At 40.5% G+C, this 23,563-nt stretch overlaps 6 protein-coding genes across 9 annotated transcripts; 1 reads left to right on the top strand and 5 right to left on the bottom strand.

The window, feature by feature from the left end:
* Positions 1 to 2: 2 nt before the first annotated feature.
* LOC135351218 (aminoacylase-1-like) lies at positions 3 to 6,024 on the bottom strand. The gene is made up of 11 exons (XM_064550176.1): positions 5,762 to 6,024; positions 5,261 to 5,325; positions 4,983 to 5,159; positions 4,695 to 4,794; positions 4,334 to 4,480; positions 3,980 to 4,053; positions 2,291 to 2,340; positions 1,607 to 1,751; positions 1,127 to 1,275; positions 887 to 947; positions 3 to 294 (listed from the first exon to the last, which is right to left on the bottom strand). Exons 1-11 carry the CDS (start codon positions 5,922 to 5,924, stop codon positions 145 to 147), a joined length of 1,281 nt encoding a protein of 426 aa, XP_064406246.1. The 5' UTR covers positions 5,925 to 6,024; the 3' UTR covers positions 3 to 144.
* Positions 6,025 to 6,030: 6 nt separating this feature from the next.
* Positions 6,031 to 7,282, bottom strand: LOC135351224 (dynein axonemal light chain 4-like). The gene is made up of 3 exons (XM_064550184.1): positions 7,139 to 7,282; positions 6,808 to 6,891; positions 6,031 to 6,272 (listed from the first exon to the last, which is right to left on the bottom strand). The coding sequence occupies exons 1-3, from the start codon at positions 7,247 to 7,249 to the stop codon at positions 6,108 to 6,110; spliced, it is 360 nt and encodes a 119-aa protein (XP_064406254.1). The 5' UTR covers positions 7,250 to 7,282; the 3' UTR covers positions 6,031 to 6,107.
* An 80-nt stretch (positions 7,283 to 7,362) lies between these two features.
* LOC135351220 (endonuclease V-like) lies at positions 7,363 to 10,886 on the top strand. The gene is made up of 9 exons (XM_064550178.1): positions 7,363 to 7,501; positions 7,551 to 7,629; positions 8,073 to 8,256; positions 8,395 to 8,529; positions 8,894 to 8,933; positions 9,283 to 9,395; positions 9,797 to 9,868; positions 10,053 to 10,181; positions 10,685 to 10,886. Exons 1-9 carry the CDS (start codon positions 7,363 to 7,365, stop codon positions 10,721 to 10,723), a joined length of 930 nt encoding a protein of 309 aa, XP_064406248.1. The 3' UTR covers positions 10,724 to 10,886.
* A 795-nt stretch (positions 10,887 to 11,681) lies between these two features.
* Positions 11,682 to 14,360, bottom strand: LOC135351211 (uncharacterized). The gene is made up of 2 exons (XM_064550166.1): positions 12,926 to 14,360; positions 11,682 to 12,811 (listed from the first exon to the last, which is right to left on the bottom strand). Exons 1-2 carry the CDS (start codon positions 14,225 to 14,227, stop codon positions 11,834 to 11,836), a joined length of 2,280 nt encoding a protein of 759 aa, XP_064406236.1. The 5' UTR covers positions 14,228 to 14,360; the 3' UTR covers positions 11,682 to 11,833.
* Positions 14,361 to 14,443: 83 nt separating this feature from the next.
* Positions 14,444 to 17,072, bottom strand: LOC135351217 (uncharacterized). 4 transcript variants are annotated; one of them, XR_010399417.1, is made up of 4 exons: positions 16,939 to 17,072; positions 16,255 to 16,685; positions 14,844 to 16,205; positions 14,444 to 14,792 (listed from the first exon to the last, which is right to left on the bottom strand). XR_010399417.1 is itself a non-coding variant. In XM_064550174.1 (4 exons), the coding sequence occupies exon 2, from the start codon at positions 16,669 to 16,671 to the stop codon at positions 15,340 to 15,342; it is 1,332 nt and encodes a 443-aa protein (XP_064406244.1). In that variant the 5' UTR covers positions 16,672 to 16,685; positions 16,939 to 17,072; the 3' UTR covers positions 14,444 to 14,792; positions 14,844 to 14,919; positions 15,138 to 15,339. The 4 variants fall into 4 exon arrangements, 3 of the variants coding, with proteins under 3 accessions (XP_064406244.1, XP_064406245.1, XP_064406243.1); XM_064550174.1 differs by having other exon boundaries at positions 14,844 to 14,919; positions 15,138 to 16,685; XM_064550175.1 differs by having other exon boundaries at positions 14,844 to 14,919; positions 15,165 to 16,685.
* Positions 17,073 to 19,037: 1,965 nt separating this feature from the next.
* LOC135351214 (serine/threonine-protein kinase RIO1-like) lies at positions 19,038 to 23,557 on the bottom strand. The gene is made up of 4 exons (XM_064550168.1): positions 23,216 to 23,557; positions 21,551 to 22,655; positions 21,328 to 21,450; positions 19,038 to 19,321 (listed from the first exon to the last, which is right to left on the bottom strand). Exons 1-4 carry the CDS (start codon positions 23,492 to 23,494, stop codon positions 19,194 to 19,196), a joined length of 1,635 nt encoding a protein of 544 aa, XP_064406238.1. The 5' UTR covers positions 23,495 to 23,557; the 3' UTR covers positions 19,038 to 19,193.
* Between the last annotated feature and the right edge of the window lie 6 nt (positions 23,558 to 23,563).

Genomic DNA, 23,563 nt, shown 5'->3' with positions numbered 1-23,563 from the left:
GCTTGACATACAAAAAATATTATGCAAATAGAATGGACAAAAACTATAATACCTGTTTTAAATACCACAAAATGAAAGTAAATGAAAAGCAGTATATGCATGGCCTATAGTATAATACACACACGTCTGGTGTGACAGTATATATTATGGTTTGACTGACGCTAAGTTGCTTATTATGTCCTCATAGATGGGAATTCCTTTGAGGAAGACCCTCTCGTTAAGAAACTCGTTATGGTCATGAAGGAGGATGGGTGTGTTGTTGATAGCAGAGAAACCCAGCGCAGGAATCCCAAGCTGTGTGTGTGTGTTGTGTATGTAGTGGTTTACATGGACGCCATGAGACAATCAGGAAGCAGGGTAAACTGTACGTACGTACGTGTGCAAGCTTACACAGACTACAATGTTGTGCATGTGCTCAACAAGCACATGCATAATGTATACATGTAGTGGGAAATTTTTGATGTGCAAATTTTTGCTATTTGGCTCAAAAGCCGAAGAAATGTTCGTGGGTTGTAATATTTGCGTTTTAATACCAGGAAACCACACCCACCAAGAGCTTTAATTTGCTGAAATATCGGTGCATGGGCGTTTATCCCAGTCATAATTTTCGCGTTAACTTCTCTGCCCTCTAAAAACGCAAAATGTTCCTGCTACACAGTATAATTATAGTCTACGTACGTGTTTAGCACATTGCATACAGTCAAATGCTCTCAAGTCTCTTTAATACAGAGGCACTGTACGTACGTACTTTGGAATAATACTTACTAGGCTCGGGCAATACCTACATATATACGCTTGGATACAGCGTATATACAAAACAAAAGCCACTTACTACAAAGGTATACAAAACATGTAATTACAATCTAGGATCAACTGTTAAACTCACTGGTCTGATGACTCGACTGTCGGTGCCAGCTGGGAATACCTCCTTCTCAACCTTCAAGTCACTGTATATAATTATAACAGACAAAGGCTTAATACGCACTCATATACAAAGCACCCTGCAGGTTAATTTCAATTGCCAATACAACTTTCTCGATACACTTTGTTCAGCACCACCCACCCACCCCTCTGAAACACATGCACTGAGTGCGCACGACTGTAGCTAATACCCACCGGTACGTACCGCTGCTTGCAGGCAGACGAGAATGCTCTCCACCATGGGTCACTCTCGTCAGTGCTGACTACTGGTGATTTGCTGTCTCTGATCCTGAACTCGACAGTGCAATCCTCCCCCGCCTCCCGTGCCCATCCCTGGATCATCTCAAGCAGCTCCTGAGAAGGAAGTGAAATATTCATTAAGTACCGTATAACGTCAAATTTTCGAAACGCTAGGGTTAACAATTTACACAAACATAGCTAATGGTGGACGCAACATGCATTGACATACTGTACGTATAGCGCAAAATTTATTCAACGAAAAGGCAATCTATAAAATTAATTACCTAGAGAATGCCCCCACACCTCCCGTTAGGCGTGTGTCCCAGCACTTTACATATACAACTGATCAATGCTTCTGACTTTCAGGGTCATGCATTTAGAGTTTATGTACACCTCCATCAAGGACGTGGGTAGAATAATAGACTTGCCATCACACAATTCACACCTGGTGGTCCTGAGTTATGGTGACTCTTAAGTCCATGCCCAGGGACATTGAGTCAGGGACGACGTTCCATTGGACGCCACCTCCTAGCATTGTCACATTGAGTGTGGTCACATCACCCAGTCGTAGTGAGGGGTCAGAGTTCAGCCTGAACAATATGTTACAAATTCTTAATTGGTATCGAATCAAGCAGAGATACAAAAGAAAGGGGATTGGAAACGACCGCCCACGCCCTATGTAAAAGGACTGACATCCGGTGAAGCACTCCGTGTAATTATTGCGCTCGCAAATAATTACATGGAGGACTGCGCTACGGTTTTGTATCCCTGGTTTCTAGCTCTCCTATCCACTAGAGATCACTCAGGGCCTGGGAGATACTTGAGAGAAGTAAGCTTATACCACTGACAAGCTCTAAGTCCGTTGTCTTTACTCTGTTTCCAATTTTTTTGAGTTTAGCTTGAATTACTCTATGTCAGCTTTTCTCTGTCCCTCCTGTGAAGTCAAAACAGCAAAGGACATTGCTTGACTTGGTTATTATGTATCTAAGTGCTACATAGAATGGCTTTATGCTATAAATAAGCTGTACTGTTCATAAACGTTTGCAGTTAGTCCTTTAAACTGCTTTAGTATACAAACTCCAAAAACTGAATACAGTGTACATTCTCCTGCTCATGCAGCCTGATTTACCTTGCCTCCTGGGAATCTCTGTAGTCAAGCGCCCTGTTCAGAATCTTGCGCTATACAGAAAATGAGTTTGTTAAAACATAATTATTATCAACACCTACGATGTACATGTATACAGAGAGCTCCGATACAAGTTTATGTATTGCATTACCCTCTCAAACCAAAACCAATCGAGGATGGCTAATAGTTTAACGTAGTATCTACTTTTGTTTTACTGCGCCTTTAAAATGAAGGTACGATTGCTTCACACATATTTAATCCGTAAAATGACTGACCGATACAATTACAATAGCGACCTCATAAAATACTAACTAGCTTTGTTTAGAGTGAGATAACGACCGTATCAGCAAACTAAAATATTAATAAGCCGGCCAATGTTGGAAGGGGCTGTGGTATGAGATGAGGTGTAACAATACATGCAGGTACAGAAAGCTAACGGACAACATAATCTCTGGGTAGTTAAGGCCCGGGTCTAGCCTTAAATACCAAAATGAACACTATGTTCATACTGCTGTATTATTTGCAATATATAGTGTATGCTGCATCAAAATGATCCAAAATGAAGCTCAATGTTTTCTAAAACTTATTTCAATTATGCTAATTAGTCCCATGAATGGTGATGACGGCATGGCAGTTTTGTACCACAAATGCGGACATGAAGAAGCTAAGATCAAGCTTCAAAAACAAGGCTAGATGAACATCTCATAGCTAAGTACTAGGATCCAGCTGGGGAAGAGTAAAAGTTACTGCATTCTTGAGATACACAACATAGCCTACCTCTAGAGTGGCTGTCAGAGCTAAAGAAGCCAGCATAGCTAAGGCAGTTTTGCACATATTAATTCCCCAGCTGGAAACATAATCATGACAAAACCTACTCTATCTTTTAAGGGCCTAAACAAGTACTCTTACCTCGTGTAAGCCCACCGCATTTGTTGCTAATTTAGATTTATATTGTAGAATAGTTCCAGCACAGAGGAGGTCGGACATCACTTGAACTTTCACTAATTATGACCTTTTAATGACATTCCAGGCCAAATTGCTTTTCGTTTTTGCTGACTCAGCAGTAAAACATGACTGGATCTAGGCGGATCTAGCTAGTATGGGTATTATGTGCTGATAGGGTTAGGTCCAGTAACCATCATAGACACCAAACACAACTAGCTGTCAACAGATTCAGCGACAGAAACCGTGCAGAAATATATTGTCTCATGAATTAGTCACCCTCTATAACGTAGACTCGTTATTAGGCCGCCCAACTTTTAGAGGGCGGCTGAAATAGAGACTAGCAGAAGTACAGTAGATGCTACTGCTGAGTCAGCAATTTGGCCTGGAATGTCATTAAAAGGTCATAATTAGTGAAAGTTCAAGTGATGTCTGACCTCCTCTGGTTCCAGCAGTGCTAAGCAAGTACCTTGGACACGTGACTTCACTTGCAATGAATAACATTAATAAACATTATAAATCTCATTAACACTACATAATCTACATCATCTACATTAAATGTTGGCAATGATGTTATCAGTGCCCCACCTCCCCCAGAGGAAAAACAACCACACTTGCCTGACCCAGGCCTTAAGTACCCAGAGATACCTGACGTGGGGAACTCGACAATGCCTATAACGCACATACATGTACGAATGTGCCTGTGTATACCCCAAACCTAATTAAGGCATTTCGGAGAATCCAACGCACCACTTTCTCTACAGCGGTGTTCTCGATGAACCGTGAGCCGTGACCCGGATTACCAGGACAGTGAATGGTGAGCCCTGCAGCAGAATAATTTCGTGTAATTGATAAACAAGTTGGAAAGGAAATTGGTACAATGTACACACTGCTTTCCTGTCAACAGAAGACTTAATTGAGCCCATTCACCTAAAGAACTCATTTTTGGAAACCAGATTAGGGGTTAAATTGAAATATTCGAATTAGATTTAAAAAAGTACCACAGCTGTAACACAGAGGGCCATGGAGGATTGAGTATACGTACACTATGCACTTTGACTCTAAGCACATACAGATATATAGGCACACAATGAATGCACGTACACCATGGTGACCTCTCAGCATAGAATACAGTGAAGGCGTCTGTCGGGTTGGCCAAGCCCTCGTCCAAACAGAACCCAACATTCAGCTCCTTAAACTCCTCTCTCTGAACAAATTTGATCATACCATTGAAGCTGCCCACCTCTTCATCTGTACGAGGGTATGGTGCGTGGGTCTACTGAGGGTAATCAAGTACGCGAAACATACAGAGGCAAGGACTGAAAGGTATACAATTAATTGATTGTACATTACATTGCTTATCCTTGTATCAATGACTGGCTGAATGTAGTATATATCTACATGTATTACTATGTTGCATCTTTCAACGTCCACCATGTTAGTTACTGTACATGTATACATGTACCTGGCATAAACGTCATATGGATTGTTCTTAGGAAAGACTTTCCAGCAGCTCTCAAGTTTCTAACGGCCTCCAAATACCAGCAACCACAGCACTTCATATCCTATGGGAATAATTATAAAGAGTGAGCCTCGGAAATTTGTAATACTGAGATTTTAATAGTTAACAACTAGGTATACAGGTAAACAGATTAAGGAGAGGTTGCATTGTTTTGTAACAATAGTGCAATAGTGCAATAATTATAGTGGCCTTTATAGAGAGGTTGTCCTATAACAAGAGGTTTCGCTCTACCTGACTTCCTCTTGCCACGATGTCTCCATTCTCCTTCTTGTAAGCGCTGAATGCATCACATTCCCACTTGTCCTGGAACACTGGTACGACGTCAGTGTGACAGTTCAGCATCACTGAGGGCAGGGTGGGGTCAGCACCCTCCCATGAAATTATCACAACTGGACGATTGGGGGCCACCTATCATTAGGGAGAATTAATGTAAAATGTGGTCTCTATTTCATTCTGAAACACATGCTCTCTAACTTGTGAACAGATAAATTTCTAACTAGTCCACAAACCTCAAAGCACTTGAAGAGGAGTCCGATTTCTTTAGCCTCTCTCTCCAGAAACCGCACCACCCCATCTGAAATAACGTCGAGATAATTTAACATTAATTACACAAACGCCACCTCTAGCCAATTTTTCTCACAGCCATAATTATAATCGATTTACAGTGTACGTAGATCTACATGTAAAGGGACAAACTTTACACATCTAGCTTATATAGCTCGAGCTCCAGCTAGGCCAAGATCAAGAGGTACTAGCAAGGGCATTGGTACTAGATGTTACGTATCCACCTTATAAACCGTTTGATTTTAATTTAATAGCAATATCAGTTCAGCCTGCAGCAAGCAAACATTATGTAGTCTAGTATGTAGTCTAGTTATTATTGGATGCAACCATAGCTTGTATCATATATAGTAGCCTCCTTCACCGGCCTTCATAGAAAAGTGAAGTGGGAAGTGCGGCCTGGGATCGAGGCTAGTATCATAGATGCTTGTATCTACGCTGCAACCCACAATAGTCAGGCTGAGGCCCAGGGGTGTCCAGATTCTTGAGAGATATAGTCTGGATGCTCAGCAACTCTCTGAAGCGAGTCACTGCAGGATCTTCACCAGAGTAGTGGAGCATGCCTGAGGTGGGCACCTCACTCTGGCACTGATTAGCAGGAGCTGAAAACATTCAAGTGTTTTTTCAATTCTGCCCCAGCTAATAATAATAATATTGAAGATCCTTATAATTATAGCAATCAATTACAATCAAGGTGCGCATGCGCATTAAGTTCAAGGATAATAAAACTGATAAACATGATGATGTTTAATAGCAATGTGTTGTAAAGATGTAATAGAAATGCACAATGAGTGTCTATGCACATTTCCACAGGCAAATGGCAGTGTTCCCACCAAAGAACATGTAGAGAAGGTTCTTGACCTCATGTGTGATCTCCATTCCATAACCCGCTCCCACCACTGCATGCCAGGCTGGGCCAAACTTTTTGTCCATTGTCTCCTTGATCAACTTGGCTGCAGCCTGCATGTGGTAAGGGTAGAATACCTTGAGGTAAAGAATTTGCCTAAGAATGCTCAAAATCATTATTCAGTTAATTCTACAGTAAACTCTCGTTAATCCGTTAACCCTTGGGACAGTGCAACTTGGCTGGAATAGCGAGGTGGTTGCATTTCAGGAAATAGCCGCAGCTTAAAAACGACCTTACCTCGAATCTACTGACTAATTTTGCGGCTCTTGTCTCGAGGATATTGAATCATTCTGCTCTCTATTTAATGTGTAATCCAATTGTATCTGCAAACCACACCCACAATGTCATATCCGGCTGTAATAAACGTATAACATTACATTGAAAACCTAGTTTAGGGCAGCCAGCACTGGCCAGTATACAGAATAGCGAATGGTCGTACTCAGGGTGAGTTTTGTGCAGTAAACATCTAGCTAGCAATCCGTGCCAAACCAAATGGCCGGTATATCGAGGTGACCGTACTTCAGAGAGCCAAAATAGCGAGAGTCTACTGTACATTACAATTATGACGACTATGTTTCTACAGCTCACCTCATTGTTGCTGGCATGCTTCTCACACGCTGTCACACAGAGCTCCATTGCTTCTACCCTAATCTCTTCATTCATGTCGGAATTCTATAAAGTCAGAAGGTCAAGATTAGAATGAGTCACCATTACATGTAGCGTGGCATTACGATGCACAACAAAGTCTCTCATGAGTTGCTGATTTGAGTGGGTTTTGCAACCCAACGGGACTGTTTCGACCTTGTACTTCAAAATCTGTACTAAACTTTAGCTCACAGAACCCGTTTTACATCCCGTCTTGAATTTTTGGTAAGCAGCTGGAAGAGAACGTGAACAAGCAGACAATTCCCCGACTTACCTTGATCAGTGGATAGTTGTGCAGCCGTCTGTTCCTAAAGCCAGACTCAGAACTCTCAACTGCTTCAGCAGTTCCCGTAGCTTCTGCTGGCTTCTCTGCCTCATCTGCCATGTTCTACAGTAGCCTCAAGATCAGAGGCTAGTTAAGTCTTCCAAGTGTTTGTGAGTCGAAGCAGAGGTAGACACTGATTCAGACGGGGTCGTCGTTATGGAAACGGGTCGTCAATGAAAGAAACAAGTGGGCGTATGTTAAATGATTCAGCCCCACCCCCCAAATATGCAATGTCCTTGAGCAAAGCCTTGTTTTCTGCTTCAACGCTGTTGGGCAGAGTACTCAGGGCCAGGGTGATGGCTTCTCCAGCAGGTATATATGTCAAGCTGGACAATATTCTGAAGTTATTTTTCCTTTACAGAAAGTGATTTCAATACCAGTGCTGAGCTGGCAAAGAAGCATTCCCCTGAAGAGATTGCAAAGAGAGAAAAATGGAAGAGGTACGATGTACAAAGTACTGAGTCTGAGTGATGGTATTTTGATGAACTGCTGTCGTGCTTCCCAAGTCATATTTGGTATCATCAAGACTTTAAATAAGGCCAAATTTAGAGGCTGTCACTTTCTAGCCTCGAGACCAGCCGTTCGTTATCTGAAAGAACGCCTGGTCAAGTTCTAATGTAGCACTCATTCTATGGTCCAGGAATTTCTTGGACCGGTAATTGCCCGCACAAGGTGTATTACCCATGAATATCATTATGATGCTATAAAACGCTGACTCAGCTAGACCAGTTGCACATTAGAACTTGACCAGGCGTTCTTTCAGATAACGAACGGCTGGTCTCGAGGCTAGTCACTTTCATCCATAATTATATATAGTTACAAGTACTTGCAAACTGTGGGGGATATTTGGTGTTCATTCTGTCACTTTTCATTCACGGTTCAGTCAGCAGGAGGAACTCAAATTGCGACTGATGGAGGTGGATAGTGAGGAGGTGTTGCAATGGGGTTCAGCGGAGGGTATGTTCTCACAGCTACACCATGTAGCAGGAGTCGACATATCCTTTATGAAGGAGAGTCCTAACCAAGCCTGTGCCATGATCAGCATCCTCAACTTTCCACAGTTAGAGGTGAGATGAATGATGTGGGACATTCATGTACAAAGAGCCTAAACCCTTTTTCCTTCCTATACATTCACTCACATTTTGATACTCCAACACCTACTTTATATGAACTGCTATGCACTTGGCATTACCCTGCATTGGTAGGTGGTACACACGAGTTGTGCAGCTGTGGAGATGACTGAGCCGTACATTCCTGGTTTCCTTGCCTTCAGAGAGGTTGGCTTTCTTCTAGACAGACTGGAGGAAGTGAGGCAAAACCACCCTCAATTCACTCCTCAGGTACAGTGTGTACACTTACATGACCATCATGGTTTCTGGTGTGCAAGTACTTTGTTTATCAAATTGCTTTATATGCAGTATGAGCTTATTATGCCGTTTGTACATGTAATACCGTATAGCGTGAAATTTTCGAGGCACTTATATTTCGTGGATTAGCCTCTAAAAGCTATTTCGTTGTAAAATGTTCACGGAATGACTGCTTACCGGAAGCTACGCCTTTAAATCTATGCATGTTATAGCAATTTTCGTGGACTTAATTTTCGTGTAGGATTCTAACCCACGAAATCCGCGAAAATTAAGCCCCTCGAAAATTTTGCACTATGCGGTAGAAGCAAGTTATCTCCATTTGTACATACTTTTGCAGGTGATTCTTGTGGATGGAAATGGCATACTCCATCCTAGAGGTTAGACCGAATACTATATTGTTGTTGGCCCATCTTTCCTAAGCATAATCAACTACACGTTTTCTGTGTATTCTACATGTACATACAAAGTGAAGTTGATCCCTAAATTACCATTGAAAATGTTGTCATGTAGACCCAAGGTATTGAAGTACGTACGTGTAGGTAACGAGACTGTTAAATACGACACGTAATACAGGTTCTATGGACGATTAAAAGAATTAATATACATACAAGATAAACTATAAGAGAAATAAATGTTATGTATGCCCTCAATTTAATGGGTATAATAAGTATCACTGCAATGAGGGTAGTTCATGCAACTGGTTCTATGCTTTCTCCTTACTTGCAGGCTTTGGTATAGCCAGTCACCTTGGTGTTCTTTCTGGAATACCCTCCATTGGTGTGGGCAAGAAGTTATTCCATGTGGATGGGATAGAACAAAGCCCACAGCACAAACAAAAGGTGAGTATAATGTATATAGCATGTAGCAGTAACAATGTTTACCAGGTGATGAAGTTATCTAGAAAGAATGTGAAACAGGGGTCCTATGCAGAGTGGAGCTTGTGTGATATTCGTTAAAGTAAAACAGAATGTTCTGTTCCATTCGTCAAAAATCTAGTGGTGATCTTTTGTCTGCCTCTCCATGTAAAAACAGCAGTAACACACAATCACATGGAGTTTCAATTAAATTACATCATTCTACCACTAACTTAAATGAACCAACGTTTCCCCAAAACTGTGTACAAGAAGGATGAATTATGTTGAAGATACGTACCTCCTCTTCCTATTTAAAATACATACATGTACTAATTATAGTTTACCTGTATCTTGAATACGTACCTGTTGATGTTGTTTAAATGCAGATTGTGGACTTATTACATAAGAAAGGTGACTATTTCAGTCTTGAAGGCACATCTGGGCGCGTTTGGGGAGCTGTAAGTAGTTATATGTATACCATTTGGTAGATTTTTCCATGCATGCATATAGCCATATAGCAGTTACAACTAGCTTTGGTTTCCCCTAACCTGACTATGCTAAATTTGAGTTCCAAAACTGTAGCCTTGTAATATTCTTAAGGACTATCGCATGCCATTTTTTGATCAGTGGATTTTCTTGCAGGCTCTAAAAACGTCCGATGAAGCATCTAATCCCGTGTATGTGTCTGTGGGACAAAAAATATCCTTGGAGACTGCAGTGAAGCTTGTTATTGCCTGCTCTATGAAGAGGGTACCAGAGCCAATTAGACAGGTGAGTACCAATTAGTGTATGGTATAGCATTTGTTTGGTAAACTTATATGGTGCTATTATATTCCTTGACAATTTCCTGTATGGTAAAACAGCTAATGCAAAATTTTGCACCGTACGAAAGATAAATTGCTATACAACGGCCAGGCACCCAGGTCCCAAATGAACAGTTTGTGTATAACAAAGGCCACCTATGTATAAAGGCCAAAACATTGTTCCCTAAAGGTGTCCGTTATAGAGGGTTCCACTCTACCTTATAGCGGGTATATTTCGAGGGTATAAACTTTTGTAGAAAGACCGTTGAGAAAGATTTCTGCGGAATTAATTTTCGCCATACCTGAAAATAGCAGCCTTTTTGCAATAATTATTATTTTGTGGGTATAAATGTTCGCAAAATTAGCGAAAACCATGAATATTTATACCCTCAAAATATACACCACTATACGGTATAGTAACACATGTGTTTACGTGAGAAGAGTGTGATGATGTTTTACTGTTGTACACAGGCTGACATTCAATCAAGGGAGTATCTCAGAACGAAATAATGCTAGCAACAAGTTTTTGATTCCAATTCAATTTTTAGAACTGTCCAATGAATGGTAACTTTAAAAACAATTCCTAGTGTCTTTATTTTTATAGCCTTTTTTATAGGCATATTGCTGATTACCTGTACATGTACATACAGCATAATTAATATTGCAGTCAGTGTCATATGTATCAAGAGTAGATAAGAGTAAGAGTGTTGAACTGCTGTAGTAATCGTGGAACTGCATTTGCCTTGACATGTGTCATCACTGTCGTCACTATTCAATTAATGAGTGCTGTTAAGTAAACTGTGGTCTGTGGTTTGTAGCACTGAACTGTGCAATCACAGCATGTGCGGTTTCTGGGAAGTGTTTGCTAACATAACTATCAAGTGATGCCGCAGGAGCAGGAAATCGCTGTTACTAGCAGTTCAACACTCTTACTCTTATCTACTCTTGCATGTATATATATGATATTCGAGTCTGCATGGAGAACATTTATAGTAACATAAAACCAGTCACACACACCTTAGTATAAGCACTCATAGTTTTTACTACTCCATGGGTACTCCATGGCATGTCACTCAAAACTAGAACTACACACACTTAGTTTAAGTACTCATAGTTTTACTACTCCATTGGTGCTCCATGGCATGTCACTCAAATATTGAACTCAAGTAGAGGCTCTCGCAACCTAGGGACAGACACTTCCTGGTACGTAATTGATCGAGATTGTGCCAGTGGGGTTAGTCTGTCAAGATCCTGATAACCGTCAGCATTGCTTCCATTTCGTTGTTTTATCTTTAGTAATTTGACTCTAACCCAAATATGATACCCCATAATGCAGAGAAAGAGACTGAATGCAAATCCCACTGAAATGCAAGCAAGCAGGTCTTTGCTAATTCCTCTATGAGCCTCAATAAATACTGCACCACTACTCAGCAACACCAAATTTACCAGGAAACACCCATCGAGTATAGTTGGAAGCAATTTGTTATACACAGTCGAGGCAAATACACAAAGTATGCTGGACACAATTATGATAAGCACTGCAGTGATGTAAGGTGCTATAGTCAGTAAAATAGAAGTGACCACTAGCAGAACGAGTCGAGTTAAAAGGCATAGCCCTACCTAGTATTGATGATCGTTTTTGAGTGGTCCTAAATAAGAGTCAAACATGGGCTTCAATCTATTCACCCATCCTAGAAACTTACGGTCAGAATATTTTCGAAAGGTCTGAACAAATAGTAGTACGATTGTGTATGGTAGCCATAGAAACAGCAAAATAGCTAGTGCAACAGCAAACAAAACACCGTGTTTTAGGCCAAAATAAGCAACATTACCATCAAAAGACCAAACTAGCTTATTGCTATTGGGGGCTACTAGTATCATAAACTCCAACACAACAAAAATAGTACGCAATAGTTTAGCGTACGCTATGAGAAAAAGACTTGCCAAAACATTTTCCCATTTACCAAGAAATTGTGTGATCTTAGTCGAATAGTGAGAAGCAACTATAATCAAACCAGCTAAGGACCAGATGTAGATTGGAAAAGCAAATTGAAGCCATGTCTTCCAGTATCCATCAAGATGTTCAATGAAGCAAGTTTCAATACCAAAATCGAGATTCAGCCATGCCATAAATACCTTTAGAACCATCAGCAAAGTGCTAGTTTCGTTTTGTGGAGGAAACAGCACACTTTGATTTGCCCAAACAATGTTGGCATAAAACAATAGGCCATTAATCGTCCCAGTTGTGACTGTCAAGTCTAGAATCTTAATAAAGAATACAAGAACAATGCCCATGACTGCAAAAGCTAGCACTAGTAGCATACCATAGTTGTCCGAACACGGTAGACATCTTGAGCTGCCAATAACCAAGCTGAAATTAGAAGGACAACCTCCACACAGTATACCAATACGATCTAGAGAGCATTGCGAGTTGGAGTCATTTAAATTCAATTTCGATCCTTTGTCACAATAGTTGAAAGGACAGTACATACTGCCAATAATGCCATCTGGATTAAAGACGGGTTTCACCCAAGTGTTTCTGGAGCGTTTTATGTATGCTTTATTCTCACTTATGTGACATTTGTTGACTCCAATGTCCTGTAGAATGTCACTACAATTACAGCTTGAATTTATTAGTTGAAACCCCGCTGGACATTTAAGTAATTTAAGATTTATATATACTGGGACTGTTGACAAAGTAATTGGTATCACCTTATATTGGCTGAAGTCATTGATAGATGAATTAATCGCAGATGTATTTCCTGGCTGATTTATCGGTATGTTATTAACTGCAAGCACTATTGTTTCAGCTGGTTGCTCAGAAGACACCTTGAATGGAATCGAATTGCATTTTGTGTGATTAACGTCTTTTACATATAATTGATTGTCTCCTAGTAATGACCCTGTGTTGTTCGTTGTTGGCAATAGTCTAGCGTACATGGTGCCGTATACTGCTCCAAAGCCAAGACCAACTACAATTAACGGAATATGAAATGTTTCCCCAGGGTACTGTTCAATATCGTAGAAAATTGATGTTAAATTTGCACAGACAATTCTCTCAGCATTATTGCATAGGCATATTCTTCTGGGGTCTGTAGTGGTTGAAGATAACTTTATGCTATATTTAGCATCTCTGTCGAATTTGAATATTCTTTCTTGTATATCGACACTACTATGAGTATGACGGTCTTTTTGATCAAGGTTCACCACACAGTTGCTGTCAACAGTTGCCCCATAAATGTCATATCCACCATACTGTGCTGTGTTGTTGTTGAAAACCAAGCTGATGTTAATCTCTAAGTCAGTCAGTTTATCGATTGCAGCTTTTGGGAGCTTATAAAAGCAAGCAGACCCTGATTTAGAGTCAGTGTACACGGGATGATCAATGTGGATGCTCCCACCAAGATACTCAGCACTGTTGTTTCTAAATACAATCACTGTATCTGTACCTCCTTCCAATATAAGCATTGAGGAGGTGAGTGAAATAGCAGCACCCTGATATGCAGTATTGTTTTGAAATGTAACACTTCCTTGTAAGCTTACATTGCTTGTGAATGCTCGTATTGAACTTCCTCTATTGTTCTCAAAATTGCACAGGTCTCCAATGAGTACATGGACGCTTGCATCAACTTGAACTATTCCAGCTTGATGTGAACTTATATGCTCATTGTTATAGAATGTAACATTACACGCATCAATCGTAGCAGTGCTTCTTGGAGGAATAGTATTAAACACCAGGTCAATAATTCCTAAACTAACTCCAACATTCTCTTGAAAAAGGCAGCTCCTCAATTCTAAAACTGTGTCATAGTTTTGACCCAATAGTACGATTCCATTATTGTTTTCTCGTATTATTGTCTGGGATATTGATATGATCTGTCCTGTATTCGCTATCACAATAGCAATATTATTATTTTTAACAAAAGCACAATTTTCGATGTCAATACTTGTATTTGCATTTCTTATAAATAATCCCATTTGTTTTGTTGAAGTGAAATTGCTATTCACAAACATTGCTCTGTGTGTTCCAATTTAAATAGCACTGTTTTGAAAAGAGCAATTTCTGACTTGCATAGAAACAGCACTTACACTAAGACCGATTTTCAATTGATTATCTCCATGAAGATCATCTTGTATTGAACTTAGCCTCGATCACAGGCCGAGTTTTCGCTTTTATAACGGTTAGGCGAACAACTGGGCCTGGTACTAGTTGTCTGCGCATGCGTCAAATTTTCATTGTATATTTGTGGTCGGCAAAAATATTTAATAAATCAATAATAGAAATTTGTACACAGAAAATGCACAGAGTGAGTACACAAAAGATGCACATAGGGAGCTGCTTCACAAAGGCCTGGGGAGTTGACAGTTGTGCTGCAGCACAATTACAGTGACCCAGGGCAACACTTCAGGATGATTGAATGCCTTCAAATTACGTTTCAAAAAGATTTAGCAGGCTGCTGGACTTCTCTGATTCTAGGCCCCAACTCGTAACTCATTGCTTGAGAAAACGTAGATTCTCTTGATGTCTCTGAGCTACCCAGCAACGCTCGAATGAGCAGGTCATACTCCAGTCCTGTGTCTGTGAGTATAGGACAATATTAAAAGAAACCAAAGACGGTTAAACCCTTACCTCAAACTGTCCAGTCTCGTCCGTTAGTATAGCCAAGAGGAGCACTGTTGGGACAGCTGGATATTAGCCATTGCTCCTGTACAGAGAAGTAGACATTTTAAATACGTGTAGAAATTTCTCGATTATAGTGTCATTGTCGACGAGCTGATGATGGCAGCACCAAGTTCTCTAGCTCACACTCTTCACTTGATCCACCATATTAATGATGAAACTATAGTCTACCTACATTCTTGCCAAACATGAACAAGACTTGATAGCATGGCAGGCCATAGGGCCCACACAAAAATATCTGACCTTAACAAGCTTGACAAAGCTTTATACCTCTTCCCTTGTTGTTCAGTCTTCAGAATAAGCTTCAGAGAAGAGAGAAGCTTCAGCTAAGAGCCATTCCAATCGATTCCAATCGATTCCAATAATGATAAAACGGGAACTGACTTCTAGTACACGATAGTACACGAATATAAATGTCACGAAAGTGAACTAGAATATCCATTTGTCAGAATCTGACCAACGACTGACGCATGCGCAGACAACTAGTACCAGGCCCAGTTGTTCGCCTAACCGTTATAAAAGCGAAAACTCGGCCTGGGATCGAGGCTAGTATTGAACTATGAGTCATTTCGAAAGTTAGATTGTCACTACTGACTGTATGCTCACTACTGGTGGCTATTTCTAAGTCTAAAGTATCTGACAGTGTTACAATGTCACCAGCATAAATGTAGACTTGAATAAACTTGTTCCCTGATATTATAGTAGAATCAATTTTGATATTTGCTGTTGTACCTAAACCAAGAACTAAACCAATACCTCCAAACTTCGGTGCAACAACTAAGGCAAAGTTACCACCATTATTAAGAAATTGGCACTGTTTAATCTCTACTTCAAGATCAGCCGAGTAGTTTGCCAATAATGCAAGGCCAACAGAGTTGCCCGAAATCTCACAATTATTTATCTCAAGACGGAGTGTGACATTCGAAGATATGTCGACATACAGCCCTGTCACACCATACAAATTTGAGGGTGCGTTACCGTTTTCACTGTGTACCCTTGTGTCTTTCAAAGTAACATCTAAATGTAATTCACTTTGAGTTGTAATTTGTACCGTAACGAAAGAGTCAAATAAGGAACAATTTTCAATGCCAAACCTGATACTGTTATCATTAATATTATTAGGCTCGGTACTAGAATTGCAGGGAATTGTTTGGAGCATTGCAATTGTGGATAGACTGAACTCACTTTCTCTGATCAAAACTGATTTGTTCAGATTTTCTTCGTCAGTAGAGTTGCTGGATATAGAATAGTAGATCCAACTTTTCGAAAAATTTATCTCTTCAATGTTCACAGTTTCCACATTCTCTATTGCTAAAGAGCACTGTTCAAAAAAGGAATTTTGGCACGAGAATACACTCACTTGTGCCAGATGTATGGTTTTATCACTATCAGGAACACACCATGGAGTGTAGTCGAAACGTGTTGAAATAAATGTGAGCCCAGTTAGGTTTACAAACTTAATGTTCCTTAAGATAAACTGTGCTTCGTCTTGAACCTGAATCGTAACATTTGCATTATGATGCAAAATCATCACCACGGACTCTTTTTGTTCAATTTGAAGATTCAGGCTGGTTAAATTATGTGTACCATCCAAGAAGATCAAGACAATATTGTCATTTTGGCCAAATTTGTCGCTTTGTGCGTACTCATTGATTGTGTGACAATGTTCACTTGCAGGGCAGTCCAAAGGAGAGTGTGGAGTAACATAGTACACAGCAGCGTGGCAGGTGGGCCCCAAGCACAATATCAGACAGAGCAATTTTGGCAGCAATTTCATTGCCGTGCTGTAGCCTTGAAAAAAATATCAAATTGACCCAGGTCATAATTATAATAATTGTTATACGTACTGTTACCGTATTACTAGAATGTTTTGCGAGCGTCGATCATGCAATTTGCAAATATAAAATCGCAAACCTACTGCATGGTAATTACACACGATCCTTGTCAGAACGCAATAATTATAGTTAGATCGCAAAGGGTCAATTTTTCTGGCTCATTCTTCACCAGCAAAATATTCTATTAATACGTAGTATGTTTAACCCACCTGTCAAGCCTCAGTCTATGCCTGTTAAGGTGATTGTTGTTGACCTGTTCCTTAAGCTATTATACAACTCACTTTTGTTGTGGTATACTGAAAGTAACTACAGTGATTTTGTTTTATAGACAATGGTTATATTATTATGTAACAGGTGTTGTACTGTACATGACTGTACCACCATGCATTGTATTGAGTCCGGCGTTGCTACAACTTTTATTCAGGGTATCTTCCCATATACTACTATAGCTCTGTATTGTCCATGATCGAAAGCACGCCTGAAAGATAATCCTCTGGGGATATTTAGTGTACATGTATAGTACTAGCACAATGCACACATCAACCACGTAGTATCAATTCTCGTCAAATGTCTGGATCATGAGTTTGAACATCTTTTATTCAGGGTATCTTCCCATATACTACTATAGCTCTGTATTGTCCATGATCGAAAGCACGCCTGAAAGATAATCCTCTGGGGATATTTAGTGTACATGTATAGTACTAGCACAATGCACACATCAATCACGTAGTATCAATTCTCGTCAAATGTCTGGATCATCTGAAACAGTGCAACACATAACAAAGCAGCTGACATGCATATAGTTTAAGATATAGTCTCTTGTCGTACGTACAGCTTTAAATTGGGTTTTGTAGAGCAAGAATGCTTCACCCAAAGCTAATTGTGTAGATAAAGCACTACAGTAGACTCTCGTTAATCCGGCCACCCTTGGGACCATGCAGCTTGGCTGGAATAGCGAGGTGGCCGTACTTCAGATAATTAGCCGCGGCTTAAAAAAGACCTTACCTCGAATCTAATCACTGATTGCAGTTCTTGTCTCGAGGATAATGAAAGATAATGAATCATTCTGCTCTCTATTTAAGTGTAATCCAATTTTATTTACTAAACTACACCCAAAACATCATATCCGGCCGTAATACACATATAAAATTACATTGAAAACGTTATTTGGGACAGCCAGCACTGGCCGGTAAACGGAATAGCGAGTGGCCGTACTTCAGGTCGAGTTTTGTGTAGAAAACATATAGCTAGCATTCCGTGCCAAACCAAATGGCCGGTATATCGAGGTGGCCGCATTTCAGAGAGCCGGAATAGCGAGAGTCTACTGTATAACACAATCTATATTGTTTGTAAAGATGGCTAAATACAGTAACAGGGAGGGACTTTAGCAAACAATAGCAAGAGGGTTGAGTGTCAAAGTCCATGCGAAGATTTTTGAGTATGTTATAAACTTGAGAGATGAAGGATGCAGGGCTTGAGTTGTCATCAGCTTTATACAGCTAAATGTAGTCACCTGTTGTTTAATGCACACTTCAAGTCTACAGTTATTGCTAATTGATCACCTATAGCAAAATTTATAATTAATTCACACACACAGACTAAGGCTAGCTACACACAGACTAAGGCTAGCTACACACAGACTAACGGCTAGCTACACACAGACTAACGGCTAGCTATACACACAGTCATGAACGAACTCTTGACTGTGCTAAAACAATTAAGATGCTCATGCAGAGAGCATTCACCCTGTGTATTGACATATAAGGGACACGCAATTAACTGTTTATCGGGAATGATCGTGAATCTATAAAACATGATTAGAAAACAGCCTTTGCACCTATATACACAAGTTTCATTATTTTTTCATTAGCAGTTAATTAAAGCAGTCCATGGAAGTGTCTAGTTTGCTCAGTTTTTTGTCCACACACACCAATCACTCTACCCCTGCTGTGCAAGCACAGGGTAATTAATGTATGTATAGCTTGGAACTGGCTACACCTTTTTTTAAGTTCAAATAAAACACTTATATATGGTTAACGGTTTTAATGCTGGATGATGCAATAATGCTCGAGGTTATGTAACACACGAGCGTATTGCGAGTGCATGCATTACTCGATTAGCTAGCTAGCTAAGTCTGATTATAATCATTGTTTTTAAAAAGTGTGTGTTCGGAGGGAGTGCAAAGTCAGAGGTCCCGGAGATCCGTCTTCGCTATGATGTGTTCTGAAGAAGTTAGTGCTGTCATGTATGTCCAGCCTTGTACAGCTTCTACTCAAAAGATGCCCCCAACTATAATACGTAACACGGACTTCATTATAAGCATAATTATAAAGTGACACATAATTGTCGCAAAAGCAAGAAACCCAAAATTTGCAAACTGTATAGCGCACGGTATACTTTAATATGACAATTAGGTAGTTCAATACACATCATAGAAGGAATGAATATAGTTAAAGAGGAGCTACTATTTCTGTTTAGAACATTTTTCTTTCTTCTTCTTAATGTGTTTGGGTACCTTGTTTCTGCGAGCCTCTCTCTTCTCCTCCTTTACAGCTTGTTTGTGAGCCCTCTTCTCGTCAAGCCTCTCCTTATCTGTGAGGGAATCACAAGGTCATAGATGGCCAATACGTGTATAAAGGAAATGTAAAGAAAATCTAAGAGTAGTGAATAAGTACGTACGTACGTACGTACATGCATGATTCAAGTAACTCTTAAGATAGTACATGAAATTTCTGTGAAGCAGAAGAATTCTGTTCAAATAAGTCAAGAGGGTATAGTTATTAGTTGAAAGTACCGTATACATTGCTTGCGCATGTATACCCAGGAATAATGAACACTGTATTGCACAACTGTATGATAGGGAGAGAAACACTGACCCTGATGACATGGCATTTGAACCCTATTAACATAAGGTTACTACTAATTGAACTAGAGCACTGAAGTGCTAACGTACCCTCGGCTGTAGACATGATCTACAGGTGTGTAGCAACCAAAAGACAATAAATGCAGGAGCTAGAGGCTTGAGTTTTGTTACATTATTTTAGCTTTCTACTTTAGTGACCCTGTTCCATTTTTCCGGGTACGGGATCACTTCAGCTGTAAATACGTAGTCTGCCTCGAATAAAGGCCGCGTGTAGAGTAGCTACAATTATACCACACTTACGTCACCACAAATTGATCTCATTGGTCAACAGCTGTAGGATATATAGAATATTAGCATACAGCCCCAGGCATGCACAGTTTTTCAAGTTGTTTTTTAGTTTTTTCATTTGTTCAAGAAAGTAAGCAAAGAGAAAAGAGCCATACTTGACGATACTAAGACTCAAAGCGACGGCAGAAACACGGAAGGTGCTCTCCAACAAGATGGCTAAGCTTCCATGGGTCCATGGGCGCGGTTTAGATACATTTCATCCAAGAAGAGCTTGCAACTCCAGTAAGGGACGTCGAATGGTCAACGCTTGGACCAAGGAAGCTCTTGAGCATCTGTAGGAGTCAAAATGTTGCTCAACTAGCTCTTTGACGGGTGCAAAATCCGGCATAGTCTTGTCCTTTTTTGCAATCTGCATCGTGATTGAATTATTGCTAGGGGGAGGTCCTTTTATAGTGCTGCGGTCACGTGGTATAAGTCAGATATGCCACACCTACTCGGAGGATATGCACCCTATATATCCTCCTCTTAGGTGTGGTATATCCTATACTTAAGCTATGGCATCCATGAGTAGACTCAGAAATTACAAAATTACAAACAGACAAACAAACCAAAGTACTACTATACCCGTGGCCACCCACGCGCGCCTCGGGTAATGAATGGAGGCGCCAAAGCTTTATAGCAAGAAGCTACAGTACTGAGTATACTAGCAGACTATTATTAAATACCCACATGTACAATTACAAAATTCTTAGGGAATCAGAGCAGAAAAAGAGTGGGAAATGATCGACCTGCTAAAAAGGATGCTGAAAGTTCAAAGTTCTCATAATTATTAATGGCAGCTAACTGATGAGAAACAGTGTGGCTTTGAAGCTCTTTTCTCACTCTTGCTGCTAGCAATAGCTAGCGTTCTAGTGCAGAGGTAACTACTACGTAGAATAGCTATTATATCAACAGATTTTGCTATGCAAGAGTCTGAAGAGTCTTCATAGCCTTCAAAATAGCACTCGAGAACAAAGCATTATTTTGCATTGCTATCAACAAAACGTGACTAGAAGCCGATGAAAACTCTTACTTTCACTTGCCCTATAGAAGTACTAGCTGTAACCTGAATTGCAACGGTAGAGCAGCCACTAACAGACTACTACCGTACATCACTTCCGCATGCACACGGAGGCAAAACGACTTGCAATCATTCATAGAAAAATCGGTTCATAATTATAGTTAGCTATGCACTAAGTGTTAAGAGCTCTGCCATACCCACAGTTTTTATTGCACGTTGAACATTTGGCAGCCACTATTGCCGCTTTGTGAGTCTTAAACTCTAAACTGAGCCATCAGCACACCTGTGGTGCTCTAGTTATGGTATGAGGTGCTCTAGTTATGGCACGAGGTGCTCTAGTTATGGCACAAGGTGCTCTAGTTATGGCATGAAGTGATCTAATCCTACCTTGTTTAGCCTTTCCCCTCGGATGAACATACTGCGTTTTGAGTGGCTGATCTCCACCCTCACTTTCACTTTCACTTTCACTACTGTTGCTGTCAGTTAACTCCAGCTCATTTTCCAGACACTCTGCATGGGGTAAAGTAAATTACACTCTACAATGCAAAAAATAACCGATACATAGAATACTTGAAGCAGCAAAAGATTAAGGAGCTGTATACTATTGCACCTTGAACATTATCCACCAGTAGCTGTGGTACAACCCGTGCTCCAGACAAATCAGACCTTAGTCCGGTTACAGTCCGATACAAAACGTCTGTCTCCTTGCCTGACTGTTGCTCGCGATAATCTTTCTCAAAGGTAGCTACCTCGTCCAAAGTCCGTGGAATGAAAACCTGCTGAAAGACTGCTTCTGATACCTCTTCTTCAGCTGACTTTGCCCCCAAAGGACGAGAAGTAGCTCTCTCTTGGGCTATCTCTAGGTACTCCTCTATATTATTTTCAGTGATAGTGATGTCTGTTATGAAGTCGAATAGTTCTTTCACAGACATTACAGGCACCTCGTTTTTGCGGAAGAAATCAGTGATATTTGTGCAATCTTTTCGAAGGAATTCAAGTGCTTGTGGGTGGTCATGTTCGACAGATTGTGAGACGTCAATTACACAAATGTGTCCATCGTGCAGTAGAATGTTGTACTCACTAAGATCGGCATGAACAAGTTTGCAATTGTGGTAAATCCTTCTCATTATCAACACACACTCCAAGTATAATTCTCTCGCTTTGCTCTCAGAAATCTGAACTTCTTTCAACTTAGGCGATGGCCAGCCGTCTTTTCCCATAAACTCCATCACTAAGACATGGCTTCGTAAGAGAATTGGTTTAGGGCACAATACTCCATTGCTATGAAGACGATTTAAATTCCTCATTTCTTTCTCTGCCCAAAGACGCACCATTTTCCTCGGATTGTGTCTAGAGTAGCCGTGTCGAAAGCGAAACTCCCCGGTTACGTATTTGTCACGATCTTTGAACACCAGGATGGAGGTCTTGTACACCTTGATAGCACGGTCTCCATCGGGACTGGTAGCATAGTATACATTAGCTTCTTTACCAGTACTCACACAGCCATTCACCTCAGTGATGAATTCTCGACTGAGCATCTTGAACATAATCATGCGTGTCCGAGGGTCGAGTACTTGTTCAGTCGTGGCTCGATCTGCCTTGTCTTTTGTTCGATATCGATTCACCTCCTTTGACACTCCGAGTAAAGATTTCGTTGCCATGTGGGGTATCCTCTGTTCATCAATAGATCCAAGATTGATCTTGTTCTCAAACCTCTGAATGGGAAATCAAAAATGAGTGTGCAGCTATTGATCTACAGTGAAGTTGAAGTCATGCGTAAAAAAAAAAAAAAAAAAAAACGAGGATAGTCAGGTATAATTAAAGTCTGCTTCTGCATTTGATCGTCTAATTTTTTCTTTGGTACCTTTAATCAGTTGAAGGTACATGTACGATCTCGTCTTTAAGAAGCAGATTTTAAGACCTTTTAACTGAGCCTAGGCTACCCAGTACCGCACCCCAAATGCAAAGCTTCAAACTATAGTATTCTATTAATCCAAGAGTTCATAATAAGGGAGAGGGAGAGAGAGAGAGTATCGAACGAAGCCTTTCCATGCATCAGATGTATTCAGAAAATAGCGTGACTTACTGTCTGAAACGCATAACATTATTGCTGCCTTGAGGCAAGTGGCGGCTCCAGGCGCTCGGATTGGTCAGTTACCATGCAAGAAGTATTAACGTTACTTCCCGAATACATCTGATGCAAGGTAATGCTATGTTTGATACTCTTTCTCTTATTTAATATGGACACTCTACAACATACAATAGCATAATTTACAGCGAAGGTCTTTGATCCGATAGCTTTGGAGCGATCACCACAGGCAAGAGGCTGCCTTCTGTTGGAATTGGGTTGAGTGCCACTTCTGACAGCAGCCAATTTTTTCGAAAAGTTACCAATCTCATTCTCCCAGTTGTAATCCTCTAGGTCGGGCTCATAATCACCCTCATCAGTCCAGTCAGACTCAACGTCTTCCTCAGACTGACAGCCATTACTCTTGTTAACTACTGGTTTCTCAAGGACAGGGCCAGGGAAAGCGTCTTCAAACTGACCTTCCATGACTTATTATAAAGCTATAGGCCACGTGGATGGGTTAGTAATTAGGTTAGGGTCGTCAAACGATTGCAC

The sequence above is a fragment of the Halichondria panicea genome, chromosome 17, assembly GCF_963675165.1.
Source record: "Halichondria panicea chromosome 17, odHalPani1.1, whole genome shotgun sequence".
NCBI classification, from domain to species: Eukaryota; Metazoa; Porifera; class Demospongiae; order Suberitida; family Halichondriidae; genus Halichondria; species Halichondria panicea.
The sequence above is the reverse complement of the archived record's forward strand: the minus strand, read 5'-3'. Positions and strand labels throughout refer to the sequence as shown.